This window comes from Macaca mulatta, chromosome 13 (assembly GCF_049350105.2).
Source record: "Macaca mulatta isolate MMU2019108-1 chromosome 13, T2T-MMU8v2.0, whole genome shotgun sequence".
NCBI lineage: Eukaryota > Metazoa > Chordata > Mammalia > Primates > Cercopithecidae > Macaca > Macaca mulatta.
Window position 1 is genome coordinate 97,333,209 of NC_133418.1, and position 16,792 is coordinate 97,350,000.

General features: G+C 42.3%; 2 protein-coding genes across 20 annotated transcripts in view; one reads left to right on the plus strand and one right to left on the minus strand.

The window, feature by feature from the left end:
* Positions 1-256: 256 nt before the first annotated feature.
* Positions 257-12,130, plus strand: SUPT7L (SPT7 like, STAGA complex subunit gamma). 12 transcript variants are annotated; one of them, XM_015111921.3, is made up of 6 exons: positions 257-542; positions 1,583-1,685; positions 2,266-2,883; positions 6,470-6,794; positions 8,842-9,079; positions 10,694-12,130. In XM_015111921.3, the coding sequence occupies exons 3-6, from the start codon at positions 2,471-2,473 to the stop codon at positions 10,954-10,956; spliced, it is 1,239 nt and encodes a 412-aa protein (XP_014967407.1). In that variant the 5' UTR covers positions 257-542; positions 1,583-1,685; positions 2,266-2,470; the 3' UTR covers positions 10,957-12,130.
* A 1,450-nt stretch (positions 12,131-13,580) lies between these two features.
* Positions 13,581-16,792, minus strand: part of GPN1 (GPN-loop GTPase 1) — a 21,660-nt gene continuing 18,448 nt past the window's right edge. For all 8 annotated transcript variants that reach the window (XM_077959832.1, XM_077959836.1, XM_077959834.1 and 5 more), the window contains 2 exons: positions 16,319-16,426; positions 13,581-14,312 (listed from right to left, as the gene is read on the minus strand). In XM_077959832.1, coding sequence (XP_077815958.1) covers positions 14,227-14,312; positions 16,319-16,426 — 194 coding nt within the window. In that variant the 3' untranslated portion in view covers positions 13,581-14,226. The remainder of the gene's footprint in view (positions 14,313-16,318; positions 16,427-16,792) is intronic.

Consider the following 16,792-nt stretch of genomic DNA (forward strand, 5'->3'; position numbering starts at 1 on the left):
TTCGGTCTTTACGTTCCTGTACACGTCCCACTCTCCCAAGCTCCCAGTGGCGTCTGCAGGCGGCGGTGGTGAAGTTGCTCCTTCACGACCTAGAGAGTTGCAAATTGGTGCTAACGCGAGAAGGTCATAATACGAGAAAAAACGGTTATCGGGATGCTGTGCAGAACGGGGACATCTTTAGAGGTTACAACGAGATCGTAATGACTTCCTGTTGCATAGCTTGAGTGAGAAGAAGCGCTTCCGGCGGTCTTAGCTCACTAATCAACAAACCAGCTTTTGGGGCTTGACGCGACCCTTGCCTCAGGCCTCTCGGGGTCCAGACAGCCGCCCAGCCCGCTCTGTGAGGCAGCAGTGAGTAGTGTGGTACCTCCTTGTCTCGGTTCAGGTCCAGACCTCCCCTTTTTCCGGCTGCTCTGGACAGTAGGCGACCTCAGGACCCTCTGATAGGCGCCTGCGCCGGCGGACCGTGACCGAGAAAACCCCTGGAGGGACTTGGGCATTCCTTGGGCTCAGTGCCTGTTCTTCCTGCTCCTTTCGGTAAAGTAAGGGAAGAGGGCGACTTTTTTTTTTTTTTATTTCGTTCATTCATTTATTTTTTTCTGAAATTAATTATTAAGGCAGAATAGTTTAGTGGTTAAGAGTGCAGACTCTGGAGACTCGATTTTCGACCTCGCCATTTGTGACACTGGGCAAGACACTAGGCCTCAGCCCTCACTCTGAAAAATGGGGATAAGATTATTAGCTTCATAGGGTTGTTGGAAGAATTGAATTAAACAATAAATGTCAGCCGGAACGGTGGCTCATGCCTGTAATCCCAACATTTCGGGAGGCTGAGGCGGGAGGGTTGCTTGAGCCCAGGAGTTCCAGAGGGGCCCTCTGGGCAACATGGCGAGACCCTGTCTCGCCAAAAAAAAAAAAAAAAAAAGATACTGGTGCACGGCTGTAGTCCCAGCTACTCCAGAGGCTGAGATGGGAGAATTTCTTGGGCCCAGGAGGTTGAGGCTGCAGTGAACTATGATTGTACCACTGCACTCCAGCCTGGGCTACAGAGTGAGACCCTGTCTCAAAAAAGAAACAAACAAAAAAGGTGAAGTCTGGTATATAGTAAACATTCAGCAAATGCCAGATAGATATTTCTCTGTGCCTGGCCCTGTAACAAGACCATGGCCATAAGAAATAGATGGGAGGAAAAAATCTATTGTGATAAGTACTAATTAAAATCCAAAGATAAATGCTGTGATGTAGACATGCAAAGCACTGTGAGAATAGAGAAAGGGAGATGCACTGGGGAAATGACGGAGGGTGGGGACTTATGCTGTACTTGAATATGAGTCTGCCAGGGATGTGCAGGGTTGGCAGAGCATTTCTGGCAGAGTTCACAGCTGGAAGTGTCAACTGTGGAAATGGACAGCATTCTCAAGAAACTGAGTAGTATAACGTTGTTAGAACAAAGGTAGTCATTTCACCCAGGGAGTTCCTCCTTTGTGCTTCCACTACCCCAGGTCCATATACCTCTAGAACAGTACTTACCACGTACTTTCATATTGAAATATTCTGCTTCTGTTTCTCTTCCTCACCTCAGGGCAAGGATCTCACATTATCAGTCTTTGACCCGCACAGAATGCCAGGCATTTGATAAATGTTTGTTGAACTTGAAGAGACATATGGACAATGAATCTGCAAAGGTGAGTTGAAACCAGATTGTGAATTTTGTTGAATCATAAGCCAAGGAATTCTGACTTTTTCCAGTAGGCAATGGGAAGCCATTAGATTTAAGTTTTAAAAAGAGTAAGTCTAGCAGCAGTGTAGAGAATAGATTACATACAAAGAGAGATTGGAGGAAGGGATACCAATTAGGAGGCAGCAGAAATCTCTCACATTCCTCACATTCTATATTGCAAAAGTTGAAAGCATAATGCTATTTATATTAGTGGTTCATAAATTTTTCCAGCAGGACCATGCCTAAGATACACATAATAAGAACTACTTCTTACTATCTTTAACGCTACTTGCTTTTCTCCTATTGATCCAGCACAGATGTATCAAGATACTTTATCAGGCCTTGCTTATTGTTCAGGATTGAGCATGATGGTAGTTCTGGTAATGAGTTCGTGAGTGAGATGGAAATAGGGATACTAGAGCTCCAGATGCTGTTGTAGCTATTGGTCTACTAATGACCCAAATTCTACCCTGTGGTTCAGTGTAGTAGGAATTGTCATAGTATGACAATAACCAGCATCTAACAGTTACATTTCTCTTGTTTAGGGAGAACATCTTTGGTCCTACAGTTTTGCTGACACTGACATTTTTCTAAGTGGTCACAAATAGCCTGCTGTTTACATAAATAACTGGCTAGACCTCGTATTTTTCACTACAGAAGCCTATAATCTAAAGTTGCCAGGATTTAAACACATTACTTTTAGGTTATCATCTACATTTATCCTGAGACCTCTTCTCTTCTTATTCCAAAATGTTGAGATACTGGGGAGAGATACCAATATCATCAAGCCAGACCAACAGAAGTTCCTTTGATTTGCTCCCACGGGAGTTCCGTCTGGTGGAAGTCCATGACCCACCCCTGCACCAACCCTCAGCCAACAAGCCGAAGCCCCCCACTATGCTGGACATCCCCTCAGAGCCATGTAGTCTCACCATCCATACGATTCAGTTGATTCAGCACAACCGACGACTTCGCAACCTTATTGCCACAGCGCAGGCCCAGAATCAGCAGCAGACAGAAGGTGTAAAAACTGAAGAGAGTGAACCTCTTCCCTCGTGCCCTGGGTCACCTCCTCTCCCTGATGACCTCCTGCCTTTAGATTGTAAAAATCCCAATGCACCATTCCAGATCCGGCACAGTGACCCAGAGAGTGACTTTTATCGGTAAGGCAAGGCTTTGCTGTATCTTACTTTTCTCAAGTCATCTTCCCAACAACCCTGTTAAGCTTGTAATAGCATTTCCATTTCCACGCGAGGAAAATGAGGATAAGAGTAATTGACTTGGCCAAGGTTTCTCAGGTAATTAGTGAGATGTCTAAGTTTTGAATGCCAGTCTTCAGAATTCAGGGTCTGTATTTTTTAATTTTTTGAGTGCTTACTATGTGCCAAGCACTTTACTAGGAGCAGGGTAATACACTGGTATGTAAAAAAGGCCATGGCCTCATAGTTCTTAGGATCTAGTCTTTCTCTTTAATATAAAAAATATATTATGGGTTTAACTCGGTGTCTTCAAATTGGGATTCATGGACTTATTCTGGTATTTTTAGGAATCCACAAGTCTATACAAAAATCTTTAAATTGTGTGTTTTCATTTTGATAACATAGTTTAAGAAATAATAATATAAGCTGAGCACAGTGGCTCAAGCCTGTAATCCCAACACTTTAGGAAGCCAAGGTGGGTGGATCACTTGAGGCCAGGAGTTCAAAATCAGCCTGGCCAACATGGGGAAACCCCATCTCTACTAAAAATACAAAAATTAATCAGGTGTAGTGGCTGAGGCACGAGAATCACTTGAACCCAGGGGAGGCAGAGATTGCAGATCGCTCCACTGCACTCCAGTCTGGGTGACTGAGACCCTGTCGGGGAAAAAAAAAAAAAAGAATAATATAAAAATATTATTGATCCCTGCTACTCAATATCTGATCCAAGATCTGCAGCATCAACATCACCTGGGAGGTTTTTAGAAATGCAGAATCTCAGGCCTCATCCAGTCCTGCTGAATCAGAATCTGCATTTTAACAAGATCTCCAGGAGATTTGTATGTGCATTTAAGTTTGAGAAGCCCTGCTCCACATCCTCTGAAGGGGACTGCCTTGTAACCTAGAGCTGCTACTAGATGTCAGTGTGCAAGTTATATTTCATGCCAAACAATTACTTTTTTTCTTTTCATTTTGAAATTTGCCAAACCTACAGAAATGTGTAAGTTGTAGTCAACAAACATCCAAATACCCTTCACCATGATTCACCAATGTTTAACATTTTGCCACATTTACTTTCTCACATGTGTGTGTATACACATATATACACACATACACATACATATATGCATACTTGTATATGCACACATTTTCCCCCAAACATTTTAAAGGAAGTTGCAGACATCACCATATTTCACCCCTAAATTCCTCAGCATGCATATCCTAAGAATAAGGAAATTTTCCTGAATAATCATAATACCATCAACACACCAAAGTAAATGAACATTAAATACTACTTAATAAGTTCATATTCACATTCTTCCAATTATCTTTTGTAAATATCTTCCCCCGCCCCGAGTCCAGGACCTAACAAAGATTCATGCATTGTATCTGGTTGTTATGCCTCTTTAGAGTCTTATGAGTTCAGGTCACTTGTAGAATGTCACAATTACTGGATTTGCTGATTATCTCCTCAAGATTAGATTCAGATTAAATATGTTTGGCAAGAATACTACACAAGTGATATTATATGTTATTTATTACATCTACCTGTTGCCAATAATACTATTTTTTTTTTTTTTTTTTTTGAGACGAAGTCTTGCTCTGTCACCCAGGCTGCAGTGTAGTGGCCGGATCTCAGCTCACTGCAAGCTCCGCCTCTCGGGTTCACACCATTCTCCTGCCATAGCCTCCCGAGTAGCTGGGACTACAGGCACCTGCCACTTCGCTCGGCTAGTTTTTTGTATTTTTTAGTAGAGATGGGGTTTCACCGTGTTAGCCAGGATGGTCTCGATCTCCTGACCTCGTGATCAGCCCGTCTCGGCCTCCCAAAGTGCTGGGATTACAGGCTTGAGCCACCGCGCCCGGCCACCAATAATACTATTTTAATGGTTCCCAAACTAACGAGAAAAGTACAGAAATAGACTAAATACGTAAGGGTTGCATTGCAGTTGGGCCAGGTGAAGGCCAGATTATATCAAGGTCCACTGTAATAAAAAGTTCTGAAGTCACTGGAATAATGAAAAGGGGAGGCATAACTGTTATTACATACACAGCAAATATATGCTAGCATAGACATGCCCAACTCAAAAAACTTGCTCTGTGGTGATCAATACTGTATTCACATACTGAGGGCAATTTAATTTCAACAACATAATGTTATCTATCATATTAAATTGATACTGTTATTTATTCATTTTTAGTTTTGTATCAAATTTATAGTGTTAGTAAGAGCCATAACCATCAAACGTTTTTACATGGTTTTATTTTATACATATTTAAGAAACTGTATAACAAAAATAATTCACATCAGCTATGAGGGCACCAAAAAATTATTTTCCTTTGAAAGAGGTCCACATATTATTCTAGGAAAGTGATATTGGTTTAGTTGTCTCTGTTTATTAGGTACCTCTGAGGCCTTTAGCTTTTGGCCCAGAGACACTGGCCATAGAAATGATGACGATAGTAAATGAAGTTACTTGGCAATTAATTGTCTTATTCTCAAAACTATTATGTAAACTGCAATAGTTGCTATTGAACAGGTCAGGGTTTAGTGGGTGGATAACCCCTCGGGTACTTTTGTACAGTGCGTGATGACACATGCCAAGTATGAACCAGGGAAATATGATTTTCTGTGCTCTATTTTATTTTTATTGGTAAAATAAATTCCTTTGTCAGGGATAGGCAGAAGCCAATAGGAAATTTCAAGAGATGGGTAAATTATTAAAAGCTTCTTAAGTTATTTTTAGATCAAATAGCTTTCTTAAATTTTTTCTTAGAAATATTAAGATTTCTGTAGTGGTGATTGGGGCAAAATGGTGTATTATGAAGGATACGGTTTCTGGAGTCAGAAGCTTTACCACTTATTAATAACATGTAAACAAATTTTGGCAAGTCAGCCCTTCCGAACCTGTTTCCTCTCCTGGCAAATAGAAATAATAATAATGCAGACCCTACCCATTGCACAACACAGGATAGGATGAAAATGCTTTATAAGCTATATACGTTTTAAATTGCTTTTATAAAATTGAGTTGCCTTACCTGTTTTGAAATGGTCCCTTGTAATTTTATAAGAATCTAAGAATCTTAAACTCCTGGCAAGCTGTGAAGAATCTCTTTATTGGAACTACGAATTTCTAAAAGTTTGTATTAATATATTGCCCAGCATGTATGAAAACGAGGTTGTGGTAAAATAATTAGAGCATCACTGAGCAGTGTCTGGGCTATACTGTTAAACTTAATCCTAAAAGTGATCAAAATTTAACAGTTGCTAGAAGGAAACTTTCTTTTCACTAGATATCCTTTTGGACTGTGTATTATAGACATGTATTGCCTATTCAAACTATGTCTTTGGAGGAGCTCAAAGATATAACCATGGGTTGCTAAGACATGTCCTGATAGCAGCAGGATGAAACTGAGCTATGTAACTTGGATAGAATTTCCCTGGAAAGCTAGGCTAGTGGCTTGACTGGAATTGTAAAACTTCTGGGGAGACAGGTGAGGTCACCCCTTTGCAAGAACATTAATAACACCATCATATCTCCACTTTCAGTGGGAAAGGGGAACCTGTGACTGAACTCAGCTGGCACTCCTGTCGGCAGCTCCTTTACCAGGCAGTGGCCACAATCCTGGCCCACGCAGGCTTTGACTGTGCTAATGAAAGTGTCCTGGAGACCCTAACTGATGTGGCACATGAGTATTGCCTTAAGTTTACCAAGTTGTTGCGTTTTGCTGTGGACCGGGAGGCCCGGCTGGGACAGACTCCTTTTCCAGATGTGATGGAGCAGGTATTCCATGAAGTGGGTATCGGCAGTGTGCTCTCCCTCCAGAAGTTCTGGCAGCACCGCATCAAGGACTATCACAGTTACATGCTACAGGTGAGGCGACCCTGTTGAAAAGTGGGCACAGATGTCTGTGCAATCTAGGAGTGTTCAGCAGGATCCCACAGCACTTGGTCTAGAGTGCAGAGCACAGAGTCTTGGAACCGAGTGAACTTAACATACTTTTATGATGGCCCTAGCGATGTTCCTGGCCAAATGGGTCTCCTTTAGTCAATGAATGGCCACATTCACAGATACTTCCTCTGGAAGAAACTATCCACAAGTATATGGAATCTGAGAGAATGCAGGTAGTCTGACTTTATTCATCAAGTATTTATTGAGTGCCTGTTGAGAGTCAAGCATTGTGGGATTCAGCAGTTACTAAGTTACCTGAGCGTACATTGTTTTTGAAGGGAAACAAACACAAGTCAACAAAAAATGATCAAAACAATTTCAGGAGCTGGGCATGATGGCACATACCTGTAATCCCAGCTACTTGGGAAGCTGAGGTGGGAGGATTGCTTGAGGCCAGGAGTTCAAGACCAGCCTGGACAATATAGTGAGACCCCCATCTCTATAGAAAATTTAAAAATAAAAATTAGCTGGACATGGTGGCTCATGCCTGTGGTCTCAGCTACGCGGGAGTGTGAGGTGAGATCACTTGAGACCAGGAAGTTAAGGCTGCTGCGAGCCATGATTGTGCCATTGCACTCCAACCTGGGTGACAGAGCAAGACCCTGTCTGAAAAAAAAAAAAAAGAAAACATAGATCTCCTACTGGCAATCCTCCCGCCTCAGCCTCCCAAGCAGCTAATATAATGGTTTGACTAGAATTGTAATATATATCTCTAATATAGCTGCTTGGGAGGCTGAGGTGGGAGGATTGTTTGAGGCCAGAAGTTTAAGGCCAGCCTGGGCAATATAGCAAGACTTAGCTGTCTCTAAGCACATACTTACAAAAATACAATTTTGTATAATGTTAAGTGCCATGAAAAAAAGTAAAATGATATTGCCTGGAGGATGGGTTGGTGAGGGGTGATTTTGGTTGGAACCAGCTAACCTCTTCAGCCCTTGTGCTCTTAAGTCATTTGTTCACTATTTCAGTCTCTGCAGGTCTAAAATATTTAACACCCAAGAAAAGTCTTTGCTAAGTGATCCAGATTTCCCACACCATTGATTATTCACCTAGGATACATATGTCAATTTGTTTTTCCTCTTTTTAGACAGGGTTGCCTGGGCTGGAGTGCAGTGGCACAATCACAGCTCACTACAGCCTTAACCTGCTAGGCTCAAGTGATCGTTCCACCTCAGCCTCCCAAGTAGCTAAGACCACAGATGTGAACCACCATGCCCAGCTCTTTTTTTTTTTTTTGTAGAGATAGGATCTCACTAGATGTTGCCCAAGCTGGTCTCAGACTCCTAGGCTCAAGTGGTCCTCCCGCCTTGGCCTCCCAAAGTACCGGGATGACAGGTGTGAATGACTGTGCCCAGCCTCCTGTTAATTTTTATAGCCAAAAAAAAATGTAATCTTTTGTCCCAGTTCTGTTTTAACACTTTTTACCTTTATGTTACTTTTTTTTTTTTTTGAGACGGAGTTTCGCTCTTGTCACCCAGGCTGGAGTGCAGTGGCGCAATCTTGGCTCACCGCAACCTCCGCCTCCTGGGTTCAAGCGATTCTCCTGCCTCAGCCTCTCAAGTAGCTGGGATTACAGGCATGTGCCACCATACCCGGCTAGTTTTGTATTTTTAGTAGAGATGGGGTTTCTCCATATTGGTCAGGCTGGTCTTGAAATCCCGACCTCAGGTGATCCACCCGCCTCATCCTCCCAAAGTGCTGGGATTACAGGTGTGAGCATCACGCCCGGCTACCTTTATGTTACTTTTAATTAATGACATACACATTCTCTGCCAAACCAATTTTCTTTACATATCTCTATCACTCATAAATGCAAACTCAACACCTTAAACAAATCCCTACCATTGGCAGTGAATGTTTTAAAATTCTGTTATTCGTGTTCTGTTGGCTTCTCCATGGGATGTCACAAGCTGACTATACAACTTGCTTTTAACATTTCCTTGGAAAATTGACTCTTGCTTGCCAACAGATTAGTAAGCAACTCTCTGAAGAATATGAAAGGATTGTCAATCCTGAGAAGGCCACAGAGGACATGAAACCTGTGAAGATCAAGGAGGAACCTGTGAGCGACATCACCTTTCCTGTCAGTGAGGAGCTGGAGGCTGACCTTGCTTCTGGAGACCAGTCACTGCCTATGGGAGTGCTTGGGGCTCAGAGTGAACGCTTCCCATCTAACCTGGAGGTTGAAGCTTCACCACAGGCTTCAAGTAAGACAAATAAACTTGCTCATTTTGATTCTGGGAGATCTGCCAGTTTCAGTACTTTTCACTTTTTGGAATCAAGCTCAAGAAGTAGAAGAACAAAAGCAGCAGTGGACACAATGGAAAGTCCTAAAATGAATACAGTTTCACCTATCTAGAGATCTCAGCATTCTTCTCTTTCTAATTAGTGAAGAGAGGATTAGCAGCTTTACAGGCATTCTTTAAAATAATCCCTAGTTAAGATGTAGATGCAATATGTGTTGTCCTGTTGATTACCAAGGCTGATTCAGCTGATCCAGCTGGTTGGGAAGCTATCCCCTTCCTCCTTCAGTATTTTTTTTTTAGTATTCTGTATTGGTCCTTCCTGATGCTTGTACTTCATTGAATAAGACAGCTGCCAGATAGATGGGAGAGTGGTAATTGCTCAAGGATGTTCTCAGAGTTTTGCTTCCCTGCTAAAGTACTCTTAACAAATGGAAGATGAAAGACACTGAAATAGGGCGTCCGGCCAGGTGTGGTCGCTTATGCCTGTAATCCCAGCACTTTGGGAGGCCGAGGCAGGCGGATCATGAGGTCAGGAGATCAAGACCATCCTGGCTAACATGGTGAAACCCCGTCTCTACTAAAAATACAAAAAATTTGCCAGGCATGATGGTGGGCACCTGTAGTCCCAGCTACTCGGGAGGCTGAGGCAGGAGAATGGCGTGAACCCCGGAGGCTGAGCTTGCAATGAGCCGAGATCGTGCCACTGCACTCCAGCCTGGGCGACAGAGCAAGACTCTGTCTCAAAACAAAAAAAAAGGCTTCCCAGTTAGAGGTATCTGGCTTCTTTTTCCAGGCTCTGTGATTACCTTAGGAGCCAGGACAACTAACTGGTTATGTGTCAGTTAGGTTGCCAATTAGCCTGGGCACTCAGTTATTTACACATATAAATTGTCATTTCATCAATGCACAAATGACTCAAATAGCAAATCCTCAAATGCGGTCTAAATGGAATTAGGTCGTACTTTTAAAAGTGTTGGGCAGACAGCCTTTCACTATGGAAGAATAACCGTAAGAGAGCAGCATTGCTAGAACACATAGAGAGATGGGAGAGCCAAAGAGAAATTGTTACGGACTTCGGGACCATGTCTCTTCAAAGGACACCAGGTAGAGAACTGTTGTTAGCATTATGTAGTGACCATTACCTTTTCATAATGTGAGAGATGACCAGAGACCCAAACAAAAGGCAGGAAAACAAGATGGCCCCATAAAAGAAGGAAGGACAGGCAAACTAAAGAGCTGAACAAGGCCTGTGGTTGTGCATGTCTTTGGGCTGTGAGACGGGGGATCTTTCCACCTGCCTAGCTTCACTTCCCTGGTTTAGGGAAAATGGGAGTGGGTGAGGTAGAGGAAAGAAAGGTAGAAGAAATGGAAAAGAAGATAATCAGAGCTGGTAATTTTTTGTGATGGTTAACTTTTTGAAGCAGAGAATAACAACCATATTCTCCTGACAAGTACAGAATCAGAGTGAAAACTGAGCTCAAAGAATATTAGTTGGTCCTGAGTGATATATTTACTCTACTTTGTTCTACACTTGGCTTACCACAAGGTGTATGTCCACCTTTCCTCTCTTTCTAGGTGCAGAGGTAAATGCTTCTCCTCTTTGGAATCTGGCCCATGTGAAAATGGAGCCTCAAGAGAGTGAAGAAGGCAATGTCTCTGGGCATGGTGTGCTGGGCAGCGATGTCTTCGAGGAGCCCATGTCAGGCATGAGTGAAGCTGGGATTCCTCAGAGCCCTGATGACTCAGATAGCAGCTATGGTTCCCACTCCACTGACAGCCTCATGGGGTCCTCCCCTGTTTTCAACCAGCGCTGCAAGAAGAGGATGAGGAAAATATAAAAGGAAAAGAGGGAGATTTTTTGTCCAGACCTACTAGACCCAACAGAAAACGTTTTTGTATTAGAATCTGTTTCCATAAAAATTGATTTGACTCCTGTTCTTAAACACAAGTGGTTTTTCCTTATTCCAGAGGACCTGGACATCACCAAACAAGGTTGCATTTTACTTTTGCATCCAGTTTTTATAGTTTTCCACAACCAAGCCACCTTTCACAGATGAAATATGATGCTGGCATGGCAATCAAAGCAAAGCACCGTCCTCGACTGTTGTCTTAACTATGACTAGACATGTTACTTAGCTTCTCTACAGCCATTTCTCTTGTACAACTGAGAATCATACTTCTTTGACCTACCTTACAGGGATGTGAGGATTTAGGTGTTTGCTAACTTCAAAACTGTGCTTGAATAGACTCATAATATATGCTCATATCAGATGTCAGTTTTCATTTAACTTGATTCATTTTTGGCTCAGGTCGTTGGGAATCCATTACTAATACCTAACAGGAAATAGCGAAACACAACATACCTTATCTGTTAGTCACCTTCTTAAAACTGTTTTTGCTGCTTTTGAAGTGTCTTATTTATAAGATCAGAGGTCTACAGTGACAGCCTTTTGCTTATTCAGACAGCTCTCTCCTATCATCCACATATTCTTCTCTAGATTTATTCCATCTATCCTCATCCTTTTGGCCTTTGTTATTTCTGCTCAGACTCACATATTTTCACCATATACATATTTTCAGTTGTTTCTTTCCTTTTCTCCTTTGTGAGCAAAGCAAACAAGTACTGTCCAAGGACAACCTTGTGCATATTTCATTTGTTGCATTTGCTTGGTCATCAGAGGACAGCAGTCCATTAAGCACACTTTGCTTCTGCTACTGTAAAGGCAGCCTTTAAAGCATAGTAATATGCACCTTTCAACTTTATATCATTGTCCTGAACAATGTAACTGTGGTTACTCATCCATCAGACTATCTGTACATTTAAGTACCGAATCAGTATTTATTAAGTAAATGTTGTAGCACTGTAGTGATTAGGAATAATTAGCAAATGTGTTGCTTCATGCCTTGGTAATGGATGCCAACATGTAAAACTGCTGAAGTTTGGTTTTCTGATGCAGAATACATCTTGTAAAATTTAGACCACTCCTTTAATATAGACCAAAATAAGGCACAGCTTTAATTCATTATTGAATGCCTTAAATGTCCCAGGTATTGAGAATGAATATGATAGAACTAAAATGAGGTTATAGTTTAACATATAATTTATACATTTGCCAGTTGTAACTCTTTAGCACATTTATCTAAACCCTTTCTGTCACAGTCTTTTTTAAAAATTTATTTATTTTTGAGATGGAGTCTTGCTCTATCACCCAGGCTGGAGTGCAATGGTGCAGTCTTGGCTCACTGCAGCCTCTGCCTTCCGGGTTCAAGCTACTCTCCTGCCTCAGCCTCCTGAGTAGCTGGGATTACACACACGTGCCACCACACCCAGCTAATTTTTGTATTTTTAGTAGAAATGGGGTTCCACCATGTTGGCCAGGCTGGTCTCAAACTCCTGACCTCAAGTGATCTGCCCGCCTCAGGCTCCCAGAGTGCTAGGATTCCAGGCGTGAGCCACTGCGCCTGGCCTCTGTTGCAGTCTTACCTTCATTTTCCTTTGTTTATAATGAAAGTGGCCATTAGGCAGTCAGTTTCCATAAAGTAGCCAACTGGGAATTTATTTCATCTAGCAAACATTGAGTACCAATTATTTGCTAGGTCCTGTGCAAGGGATACAAAGATGATTAACACTCCTTACCCTTTTGGAGCTTAAAGCATAAGGAAGACAAGTTATTCTGTAAGGAAGATAAAGCATTCAAAAGTACTACAGAGAAAAACCAAGTATGCCTAAGTTTTGCTTTGCGAATGTTCTCCTCTTAAAGAATAGTTTCAAATTTTGAGACCAGTGGTTCCCCCTAAGTATAGAGCACTGAAATTAATACTTTATAATAAAACACTTATTGTTGCAGAATGTTAAAACTGCAGAACAGGCACCAGATGGTCAAGACAAGGGTGATGTGAGGATTAGTATCTGAGATTCACCTGGTCTGGAATTGTCATAGGCTACTATGCATCAGAATCACATGGAGGGCTTTCTAAAACAGACTGCTCGGCCCCACCCCCAGGGTTTCTGAGTTCATAGGTTTTAAGAGGTGAGTTGAACAATTCCCCAGGTGATACTGATGTTCCTGGTCCACACTGTGAGAACCACTAAGTTTGAGTACTGACTCACAAAGATAAAATTCCTTAAAAGAAATGTACTGTTTTAAGATACTGTAAAATGTGGAGGCAGGGCAAACCTTTATAAGGGCTGTTATGTATGAAATGTGCCTCTGACCCAAATCCACGGCCTTTGTGTAAATCACCAAGGAGACTTTGCATTAAGTTCAGAGTACAATACAAACTGGGCGTAGCTCTGTATTTACTCAGTATGTGCACGTGGGAAACTTTAGTAAAATATCACCTCCTTATTGAGACAAGTTTGGACATGTGGCCTTAAGCCTCTGTTGAACAGGAGAAGTGAAGCTATTTGCAGTTATATAATTTTCTAATTTGAAATCATGACAAGCAGTCTTACAACAAATTTAAAATTAAAAACTCTTTATCCAAGTCACCAATGAAACAGGATTCTGATTCATTAATCATGTCTTGCCCATTTTCTTCAACAAACCTGATGTCCTATAGTGAGCTTATACAGTGTGAGGCATATTTCGTAGCAACGTTGGTTGATTGCCAAGGAGACTCTGCTGCTGTTCTGGATAAGCTCATGTTTCCCTTTTCCCTAGCTGCTAATAGAAGGGCAACTCACGGTGCAGGGTCAAGGGCAAGAAGCTGGGGGAGTAAAGGCTACACATCTAGCCTAATAATAGAGATCTGAGGTGGTCATGAGGAGACTATGTTCTTTTGATTCCATTCCTCAGCAGCAAAAGTACTTGAGTTCAGATGATAAACTTGAAGTTGTAGGCTTGGAAGAGTATCAGCTCAGTATATCCTTCCTTGCATAAATACAAGGGAAAGGCCAAGGGATAATCAGTGTTAACCTGCCAGGTCCAAGGATCTTTTATCCCTGACTTCATCTGAGTCACAAGATTTCTCTAATAAGAGAAACTCTGCTACTCTGAGGAAAATTGTCCCTTATGGGAGCCCCCAGTCAGAGGTAAGGATAGTTCTTTCACGTGGAGGTCCAAAATTCTGGACTTCTAGAAACAAGTGAAGTGTCCTAAAGTCTCCTATTTATTGTTTCTCTTCCAGTATTGTGCCATCGATTCTTGCATAAAATTCTGGAATGCTGGCTCTTCATGGCTTTCCTCTGTAACTGCAAGGAAAAAGGGCAATTCTTTTTCAACTCTTTCATTAGATAAACTGATTAGAGCCCCTGTCACCCATCCATCAGAAAACAGTACGTTACTTCTAAGAAACTAAGTACTCACTTCCCTCAAAAAGGAAATGTCTCCTAGAAGCATGCTCTATCATACTGCCCAAAATGTCGTTTCTTTATAAGTAGAAAGAATACCTCCCTCATAGTAACTAAAATAAGGTCCCACTTGTAGGTATTTTTAACCAAGAGAAATGAAAACATATGTCTACACAAAGATCTATTTGGAAATGTTTATAGTTGCTTTACTCATAATAGCTAAAATCTACCCAAACATCAATCCACTGGGGAATGGATAAACTGTGGTACATCTACAATAATGGAGTATCACTCAGCAAAAAAAAAGAATATACTACTGATGCATGCAACAACACGGAGAGACTACACTGCTGAGTCAAAAAAGGCAAATGTAAAAGGCTAAATACTGTGATTCTATTTCTACGGCATTCTGGAAAAGGAAAGATCAAAGGAACAGAAATCAGTCAGTGGTTGCCAGGCACTAGGTGTTCAGGATGGGGACTGAAAAAAAGGGGGCATGAGGAAGTTTTGGGGGGCGAGGGAAATGTTCTACACTCCAATTGTGATGGTGGTTACAAGAAAGTATATATTTGTTAAAGCTCATCAAACTATATACTCAAAAAGGTGAGTTCTACTGTTGGTAAATTACATCTTAACAAACCTGATTAAATGAGGCAATTTACATGTAAAACCCAGCCAAAGAATAACGAGGTTTGCTCTTGGCCATAGCTAAGACCTAAATCCTATGGTTGGTTTTTTTGTTTGTTTGTTTGTTTTGAGACGGAGTCTTGCTCTGTCACGCAGGCTGGAGTGCAGTGGCACAATCTCAGCTCACTGCAAGCTCCGCCTCCCAGGTTCATGCCATTCTCCTGCCTCAGCCTCCTGAGCAGCTAGGACTACAGGTGCCCGCCACCACGCCTGGCTAATTTTTTTGTATTTTTAGTAGAGACGGGGTTTCACTGTGTTAGCCAGGATGGTCTCGATCTCCTGACCTCGTGATCCACCCACCTCGGCCTCCCAAAGTGCTAGGATGACAGGTGTGAGCCGCCCGGCCTTTTTTTTTTTTTTTTTTTTTGAGACCAAGTTTCACTCTTGTTACCCAGGCTTGAGTGCAATGATGAGCTCTCAGCTCACTGCAGCCTACGCCTCCAGGTTCAAGTAATCCTCCTGCCTCAGCCTCCCAAGTAGCTGGGATTACAGGTGCCCACCACCAAGCCCAGCTAATTTTTTGTACTTTTAGTACAGATGGGGTTTCGCCATGTTGGCCAAGCTGGTCTCAAACTCCTGGCCTCAGGTGATCTGCCCACCTCGGGCTCCCAGAGTGCTGGGATTATAGGCGTGAGCCACCGCGCCAAGCCTATGGTTGTTTCAAGAATCAGATTCTGGCAGGGCATCGTGGCCTCACGATAGCCTCAAACTTCTGGGCTCAAGCAACCCACCCACCTCAGCCTCCCAAGCAGCTTGGACTACAGGTGTGAGTAACCACGCCCAGCTATTTTTTTCTTTTTTGTGGAGACTGAGACTCACTATGTTGCCCAGGCTTGTCCAGAACTCCTGGTCTCAAGCAATCCTCCTGTCTTGGCCTCCCAAAGCAGTGGGATTACAGGCATGAGCCACCACACCCAGCCCTTACATATTCTTAAAACAAAATACGAATAACAACAAACAAACGTCCTGGATCCCTCAAATCAAGTTAGGACCTAAAGATAAGAAGACATAAGACCAACAAAAGGCCTGTAATCAGCTCAGTATTAACCAGCCAGAAAACAGGACAAGAACTCTCAATATAGGAAACTCTTTTCTGGTGCTGTATCCTTTACCATCTCCTCTCCCCCACTATTACTGGCTACATGCTTAACAATAATGGGCAAACAATGTGAGGATAAGCAGATGCTCTGTTGCCATGGGCCACCTCAGCCACCTCTCACCTCTGTGGTCAATGTCATCAGTATCGCTGTCTGCTTCCTCATCCTCTTCATCCAAGGTTCCTCGAGTCAGGATCAAATCAGAAGGGTGCAGCACAGGAGATACGCTGTCTACAGTGAAAACACCTATCAGTGCATATGCCTCCTTAAAAAGGTGATTTTGAATCACTATGATCATAAACTGGCAGGATGAAAGTGCTCACGATACATATAAATGCAGGATCTTACCTCTTCTAAATGTATTGTTAATACCACTTAACATTTCTATAATAGCTTAGTTCACAAAGTGCTTTCATAAGGCAAATAGCCCTAGGAGTACCATATAAGCTGAGGGAAATAATTTTCAAGAAGCTTGTCTTAGTAGTAGCATCATTCTTTCTTACTGGCTCATAGCTTGGAAGGGGTGATGGTTTTTCCTATGAAAGCTAACAACATTTGAGCAGATCCAGTGTGCTGGTGAGTCACAGTGAAAGTGGA

What these genes read in the sequence shown, in the direction of transcription:
- SUPT7L (XM_015111919.3), top strand. An exon ending in CCAGAGAGTGACTTTTATCG is followed by an intron (nt 2,884 to 6,469) that starts GTAAGGCAAGGC and finishes CTCCACTTTCAG; the next exon opens with TGGGAAAGGGGAACCTGTGA. An exon ending in ATCACAGTTACATGCTACAG is followed by an intron (nt 6,795 to 8,841) that starts GTGAGGCGACCC and finishes GCTTGCCAACAG; the next exon opens with ATTAGTAAGCAACTCTCTGA.